General features: G+C 34.1%; 1 protein-coding gene across 1 annotated transcript; it reads left to right on the top strand.

Annotated features, from left to right (window-relative positions):
• The first annotated feature begins 1,470 nt into the window (after positions 1-1,470).
• Positions 1,471-8,442, top strand: LOC125848778 (SPX domain-containing protein 4-like). The gene is made up of 3 exons (XM_049528712.1): positions 1,471-1,816; positions 7,354-7,519; positions 7,708-8,442. The coding sequence occupies exons 1-3, from the start codon at positions 1,580-1,582 to the stop codon at positions 8,187-8,189; spliced, it is 885 nt and encodes a 294-aa protein (XP_049384669.1). The 5' UTR covers positions 1,471-1,579; the 3' UTR covers positions 8,190-8,442.
• The last annotated feature ends 145 nt before the right edge of the window (positions 8,443-8,587 follow it).

Below are 8,587 nucleotides of genomic sequence, written 5' to 3'. Positions count from 1 at the left end.
CCTATCAACCAATTTATAAAACTTAGCTTTATGTCTTGATGACACACTCTCATTACACAATAAATCGAATGTGGCATCATTGTTAATCTCTCAATTTAATCAAATTATTGATCTAAAATACTTGAAACTTCTTTTCTTGTAGATAACTTCTATATCAATCCTTACTTTCATATCCGACACATAGTTATACAAAATTGAATTATTTACCTCGAAGGTATACAAAAATTTGTGAGGATTTTGAAAAATTATTTCTTTAAATGTAATAATTGTCGAAAAGGATATTTTTGTGTATTTATTTTAGTGTTTGGGCTTACCACGTAAATATCCCAACAAACTAAGCTCTAACCTTTGAGTTTGATGCAGTAGCCCAAGAGGAAAAGACATGTTAGACAGTAAAAAAAAATAAAAAATCGTATTGAATATTTACACCAATTTTTTATTTTATTTTTTTTGGTGGAAACACCAAATTAATTCAAGTTACTATGATTAAATAAATTAATTATTCATGATTAAATGATAATTATATTTATTCAAATGCATATTATATATTCATTGATTTAGTATAAAATATAAAAGATTTTTTAGCTTTTAAATACGAGGCTTAGCAACACTAGATAACCATTAAACTGATTGTTGGAAGCTTGCTATTAATTAATTTCTCAAATAAATGAGGAAAAAACCCCACTTGTAATATTAAATTAAAAGACAAATGAAATTGGGAAAAAATATTTTAAGGTAGAGGAGTTGACTGTGTGTTACCGTTCAAACTATTTTGATCTGAAAAAAAAACATATAGTAATTAGATAATAACTTATTCATTAATTTAATTCATTCTATTTTATGAAATGATAAAAATATATCATATATATTTTGAATTACTATAAATATACTAATGTATTAATACATGCATCAAACTAAATATAGAGTAATCTTTGTCATTCATTTGAAATCTTAATAATTCAGTTGGTTGATTGTCTAAATTAGATTGTTGCCTTGAAATCCACCTCTTTGAAAATCTTAGTAATTCAATTGATTGACTATCTAAATTTAATTCCTACCATGAAATTCACTCCCCCCATTAAAATTTCAATAAGTAACTATATTGATTGATGGTCTAAATTCAATTTTACACCTTATTCATTTCTCCTGACTAGCTAAAGTTGGCAAGAGAATGCTTGAATTGAATCTCCATTTATATTCCTTTGATGCACATAAAAAGCCATTATGAAATGCCCAAGTTGACTACAAAGCGTTTGCAATTCTGCGTTTTGTTACCTTTACAAATAAGAGAAACACAATATTATTCTGTAAACAAAAGATTCCCAACTCCATCGCAAGCCTGCAACTTTCCTACTACTTCTCGCATATGCGTAGCATTCATAGTTATCTTCATTGGACTATATATATATTCTTAGAAATAAAAAATAAAAAATTATATTATAATCTCTGCGTTTACCATTACTGATATCCCCTGATCTTATAATAAAAAAATAAATTTTATTTTGTTCTTTATCACATGATAACATCCAGAGACCCAAAAGGGAAATTATCAGTGAAATTGATTTGATTAATTCTTGTTATGAAATTCGGGAAAGAGTTTACAACGCATTTAGAAGAAACCCTACCCGAATGGAGGGACAAGTATTTGTGTTACAAACCCCTCAAGAAGCTTCTCAAGAACCTTCCACCTACCGACGGCGGTGACAATCCTCCGCCGCACTTGCAGGACTGGTTCGTCAGAATTCTCAATGAGGAACTTGACAAATTCAACGATTTCTATGTCGATAAAGAGGAGGAATTTATTATTCGATTACAGGTTTCTTTTCTTCTTCGCTACTCTATACGTAGGTCAATCAATCAAAACTAATTGCGGCCGGCTATACGCCCAATTTCTTGGAATTTTATCTGAATTCTTGATTGATGCATATTCTTTTTTATCACATTAATCTTGTATATTCCACAAGTATTATCTGTGATGTGATCTGTACTGCTGATTATTCCAACTTACAATTGAATTTCCACAAATTGTTTATTAATTTAAACTTTTGACGGATCATGAAAGTTGTGAAGCATTTACAAAGTTACCAGTTTCAAAAAAGGAAAGTTGTGAAGCAGGGGTTTACTTGTACTGCTTGTTAGACTGGTGTTGTAGAGTATGATGAATTGAATGGAGAGACTTTATATTCTTGACAAATGTGGTGGTCCAACTTGTGCCATCACGACTAATTTCACGGTATCTACTATATTCCAACAACATAATTGGTGGATAACTCTATCCACCAAGACTTGGTAGATGGAAGAAATCACTCGATGAAGAGATTTTTAAGGTTTCATCTGGTGCTACACATAAAAGTTTAAATGTAGCATTTGGCTGGAATTTTGTGAAAGTATAAAGCTGGGCAATTGCAATTATGGAAATCAATGACGGTATTTGAAGTACAAAAGGAGGGAAGTATATGTAAATGAGTTTATGAGGAATTTGAGAGGGGTGACACGATCTTAATAGCTGCAGCAAGCTGAGAGGAAAACATATAAATGCAAAAACAAATAAATAAGTGGTCAGGGAGAAGGTATCATAGGAGCTACCTGGAGAATATTCTTAGTTAAGCTGAAGCATAAGAGTATATTGATGGTATATTCCACCTTAGTGCCTTCCCAACATATTGAACTATTTTAAGAAATGACCCTACATATCTTAAATTATGATACTTCTGTCATAATCAATACGACCTTCGTTATTTTTAATCTTATAACGGTGGTCCCGAGCCGATTTATGGCCACTTTGATTTTACCGAGTTCCTGCTACCTCCCATCAATATAGGTATAGGTAACTCTTAACTGCCAATGCTTTTGCAGATCACAAATGGGAAAAATCACCTAGTTTTTTTTATTGGGATTTAAACTCTAGTCTCCAAGGTGTTCACCCACTTCTTTGATTACTTGGCCAACTCTTAGGTGCTTAATCAACAAAACATCGTACCTTGATTTATGTAGTTAAATAGCATACAAACAGCCAATCTATCTATCCATCAATCAAACAACTATTTCTTTATCTCAGATCAGGTGTATGAATCCTCTTATACCATTCTACTCTATTCAGGTCCTTTTTATTGTAATACTTAATATAACATGTTTGAACAAACTGTTATGTTGATTTTGGTCAAAGAGTGGTTAAAATATTTGCCTTCTATTTATTTGATAATATGGAAGGATTAGCAGTAAGATGCACATTAAGTTTGCCTTCAGCATCTACAGATGAAATTCTAATGAAATTCCACCTTATCTGATTTTAAAAAAAAGGGGAGATGCACATTAAGTTTGAAGTATTATAATGTAGTAATAATTTATATTAATTTGAGTTCTGTAGACAACTTTCACTTACAAAAACATAAACCATTATTTTAGTCAAAGGAGAAAAAAAATTTAGGTCACTTCATTGACACAGGTTTAGTATCAATTATCACTAGAACTCTAGAGGTCTGGTATTGGGGCCGGCCATATGACTCTGCTACACCCAATTTCTTGGAATTTTATCTGAATTCTTGATTGATGCATATTTTTTACCACATTAATCTTGTACATTGCACAAGGATTATCTGTGATCTGTACTGCTGATTATTTCAACTTTTAATGTAATTTCCATTAATTGTTTATTAATTTAAACTTTTGGCGGATCATGAAAGTTGTGATGCAGGGGTTTACTTGTACTGCTTGTTGCAATGTTGTTCTAGAGTATGATGAGTAGAATGGAGAGACTTTATATTCTTGACAAATGTGGTGGTCCAACTTGTGCCATCACGACTAATTTCACGGTATTTGCTATATTCTAACAACATAAGTACGGGATAACTCTATCCACCAAGACTTGGCAGATGGAAGAAATCACTCGATGAAGAGATTTTTAAGGTTTCATCTGGTGCTACATATAATAGTTTGAATGCAGCATTTGGCTGGAATTTTGTGAAAGTATAAAAGCAGGGCAATTGCAATTGTGGAAATTGATGACGGTAGTTGAAGTACAAAAGGAGGGAAGTAAATGTAAATGAGATTATGAGGAATTTGAGAGGGTTGACAAGAACTTAATAGCTGCAGCAAGCTGAGAGGAGACAGATATATGCAAAAACAAATAAATAAGTGGTTAAGGAGAAGGTATCACAGGAGCTACCTGGAGAATATTCTTAGTTAAGCTGAAGCATAAGAGTATATTGATGGTATATTCCACCTTAGTGTCTTTCCAACTTGTTAAACTATTTTAAGAAAATGACCCTACATATCTTAAATTATAATACTCCTGTCATAATGAACACGAACTACGTTATTTTCAATCTTATAACGGTGGTCCCGAGCCGATTTATGACCACCTTGATTCTACCGAGTTCCTACTACCTCCCACCAATATAGGTATAGCTAACTCTAACCATCAATGCTTTTGCAGATCACAAATGGGAAAAATCACCTAGTTTTTTTTAACTGGGATTTAAACTCTAGTCTCTCCAAGGTGTTCATCCACTTCTTTGATTACTTGGCCAACTCTTAGGTGCTTAATCAACAGAATAACCCACCTTGATTTATGTAGTTAAATAGCGTACAAACAGCCAGTCAATTCATCGATCAAAAAATCTCAAATCGGGTTTAGAACATTTGCCTGCCATTTGATAATATGGAAGGATTAGCAGTAAGATGCACATTAAGGTTGCCTTCAGCATCTACAGATGCAACTTTAATGAAATTCCACCTTACCTGACAAAAAAAAAGGTGAGATGTGCATTAAGTTTGAATTAGTATAACGTAGTAATTAATTATATTAATTTGACTCCGGTAGACAAAACTTTCACTTAGGAAATATAAACATTATTTTGGTCGAAGGAGAAAAAAACTAGGTCACTTCATTGACATGGGTTTAGTATCAATTACCACTAGAAGTCGGGAATTGCGAACTTGCATGATCAGATTCTTCAGAAAATGACTGTTGTCCCAAATGTTAAGTATTTTTCAGCACCAAAGACAGAAAATTGTAAGAGTGAACCAGTGCATCACTGACTTGTTTGATGAAGCCACTCATATGGTTCCCTCATCCCCCTCCCAGAAAAAGAAATAGAAAAAGGACTTGGAAGGAGGAACTTCCATGTCATCATCATGTGTTGCATATAGGTACAACAGGGCATCCCTAAACGTAGATTGCCTAAGAAAAGTTCCTCCAAATTTGATGGTGCTGCCAGTTAGTTTCATCGTTGTTGTATGATTACTGCCCAGTTTGACAAGGGTTTGACGGTTTATTCTCTTGTCCCACAACTGCCGGTTCATTGTGCTATTTTCAACTGCAAGTTTTGTCTGTTAATAAGCATGCATCTCCTGTGGGCACAACCAGTTTATTAAGTAAGATAGACACCTAAATATTGAATATAGAGTTGACCTTGCATATGACTTCAGTCACAATGGTTGTAGCTAGTGCACACCTAAACTGTCTATATTGTACAGTTTGCTTCTTTGGTTGTAGCTAGTGCACAAGTACAAGATATGAAATTTAAAACCCTTGCTTTCATTGTGGTGAAGTTCAATATACTTAAGACAATTAACACATGAACATACTAGCAACCCTAAAAATCATCATTCTTAATTAATAGCTGGGCGGATCAATGGTCTGATGGCTTAAGTTATACTCTATTTGTTTAAACTACACATAGTAGGAGTTAGCAATGAGTCTAACAGTTGATGCTAGTGGTAGTCTAGCAGATTATTTTTTTTGATTCACTACTACTAGTTAGTTGATCCTTGGATACTTTGTACTGGCAAATTAAATGCACAAGTTTGCTTCCATACATTAAAGTTGAGCAAAAAATGGTTGAGTTAAAAACTGCAACTATCAACTTTTTTGATAAGGTAAATACTTTATTTAATTATGGGAAAAGGCTGCATCTATCAACTTTTATGCTTTGTATAGAACTATTCTAGGGTGACAGATTAGCATTTAAAATTTAAATCGAAGCATTCTTCGTGGAGATAAAAAGCACTCAAGGTGAAAAATATGTGCTATTTGCGAGATTATTTCTACTTATAGCCTGTCTTTTATCATTTGCATGAGCATCAATTAATTGGAATGAATATTTTACTAGTTGAAGTTATAGAGAACATTTAATACTCTTTATTTTTTTTTTTTTTATTCTGCTAAGGTTGACTTGATATGAATTCCAATGGAGAAGGAGAATCATTGTTAGAGGATTTATATAGTCGACCCCAACTTGTTTGGGAACGAGTTATTAGTTATTTTATCACTTTTCTCGTTTGCAGGCTCCTATAGCTAATGACTGTCAATTTCTTACTTTTCCCTCTTAATTTGATTAAGCTGGGTCTCTTAGTCTCCATAATGCTACCTTTGTATAAGTTGTCAAATTTTAATGAATGATGAACACTTTATCTGAATCATGCATAGGCTGAGATTTGGTCTTGACAACGGCATGTGGGATATCATAAGGAGCATTTCCCCCCTATTTTATTTGTACTAATCAGAATTCGATGAAATTTGGAAGGGAGGGAGTTGAACTTTACTTTTATCTGTTTCATGCCTTGGGTGGAAGATTGACAGCTATCTTAGTCTTGTATTAGGATTGTATGGTGGTGAAATGAGTTATGCAATATACGATATTTAGAAGTTCATTCTTTTTTGAATTTGTTGTTATGCCGTGGAGGATGACATTCCCTTGTGGCGTCCATTTAAAAAAAAAATTGTGTTGGTAGATGGGGAATAAGGAAAAATATTTTGGTTTGAATTTAGGGATAAGGCACAAGTACCCCCTAGACTATGACCGAAATCCCAGAGACACACCTTTACTAACTTAAGGTCCTATTACCCCCGAACTTGTTTTTTTTGTAATTTTGTACACCTTTTGTCTTACGTGGCACACTCCGTAACTCCACGCAATTGAGGCGCGTGGGAGATATTTGGATGCCACGTAAGCCAAAAAGGTGCACAAAATTACAAAAAAAAATGGGTTTGGGGGGTAATAGGACCTTAGTTTAGTTAAGGTGTGTCTCTGGGATTTCGGTCATAGTCTAGGGGGGTACTTGTCCATTTTCCCTTGAATTTATCAAGGGAGCTTTTTTTCATTTGGAGTTGGACCGATTTCTCTGATGGAGTTCCAGAAGGGGCCTGAAAGTGGAAATTTTTAATTCTCTTTCTCTTTTTCTTAGTCTTGGAGAGGTAGGATTGGGAAGGACGGGTTCAAGAAAATATGCCCTAGAGTAAGCAAGTAAAAATTAGACGTGGAAATATAAATAAATATTCAAATATGTGGGTATCAATTGTAATTGTCTTTGGTATGTGAATTAATCCTATCTCATCTATTTCTATACCAGGAATTGAAGGAACGGATTGAAAGAGTGAAGGAGAAGAGTGGCAAAGACGGAGTTCTCACAAAAGACAGTGAATTTAGTGATGAAGTGATGGGTATACGTAAAGACTTTGTTGCTATACACGGGGAGATGGTTCTTCTTAAAAATTACAGCTCTCTAAATTTTGCAGGTACCACAGCATTTACACTCTATTTTAAGCATATATTGTGATATCAGTTAGCCAGTTACAATTGCTCAAGCATTTGTGTTTCAAGTGTCGTATTGCTCTTGTTTTAGCTGAATAACAACTTCAAGTAGAGTCTTGCTTAAATTTTGTGCAACATCAACTTTCTATAACAAATTGTTTTATTCCCTTAGGTCTTGTTAAGATTTTGAAGAAGTTTGATAAACGAACTGGGAGATTGTTGCGTCTTCCTTTCACACAACTTGCTCTTGATCAGCCCTTCTTTACAACTGAGCCTCTAAATAGATTAGTCTGTGAGTGTGAGGAAAATCTCGAGCTCCTATTTCCTTTGGAAGCAGAAGTTGTAGAATCAGATGCTACTGCAGAAGAGCCGAAGAGAGGAACTACTTCTTATGCTACAAATGTTTCTCCAGCATTGCCACTTGGGGAAGAAAATGTGGATATATATCGAAGTACACTTGCGGCAATCAAAGCTATTCAGGGACTGAAGAAGGCAAGCTCCACGTATAATCCACTATCATTTTCGTATATCTTTGGTAACCAAGATAATGATAGCACAGGCGCTATAACTGCAGAAAACTCTGACTCAGACCAGTCGGTTGCCTCTCAGAGTGATAAAGAGACAGATCAAGAGGATTCCCATCCACTGGAATAGAGTTCACCTTTCTAGTTTGCTTCGTTGGTCTTTGCATAGTGGTTTGTTGTTGACTAAGGGAGATAAAATGGTTAGCTTCTTCATTGTATACCACTGTTCTGGAATAAATTGTTCTCTGTCGACAACTTTTAGCACCAACTGGACTTTAGTAATTCTTGGATTACTTCTCATTTGTTTGAAACTTTTAGAGGGCAAAAACTTTTAAGATGTACATTCTGCGGAAGATGTATAACATTTGAGTTAGTCTTATCAAAACTTGAACACTCTAGTTATAGATGCTACCATTTCTATTAATGGTGTGTTTATTATGTGTCCAGTTTTTTGTCAATCTGACTATTTTGATCAACAGATTTTTCATATAGAAAAGGGGTATTATGTTGTCCGTCTTATTTGTCAGA

The sequence above is a fragment of the Solanum stenotomum genome, chromosome 12 (genome assembly GCF_019186545.1).
Source record: "Solanum stenotomum isolate F172 chromosome 12, ASM1918654v1, whole genome shotgun sequence".
NCBI lineage: Eukaryota > Viridiplantae > Streptophyta > Magnoliopsida > Solanales > Solanaceae > Solanum > Solanum stenotomum.
The sequence above is the reverse complement of the archived record's forward strand: the minus strand, read 5'-3'. Positions and strand labels throughout refer to the sequence as shown.

Coding starts and splice junctions, on each gene's coding strand:
- LOC125848778 (XM_049528712.1), top strand. CDS start 1,580: ATGAAATTCGGGAAAGAGTTTACAACGCATTTAGAAGAAACCCTACCC. Junction 1,817..7,353: donor AATTTATTATTCGATTACAG/GTTTCTTTTCTT, acceptor TTTCTATACCAG/GAATTGAAGGAACGGATTGA. Junction 7,520..7,707: donor CAGCTCTCTAAATTTTGCAG/GTACCACAGCAT, acceptor TTATTCCCTTAG/GTCTTGTTAAGATTTTGAAG.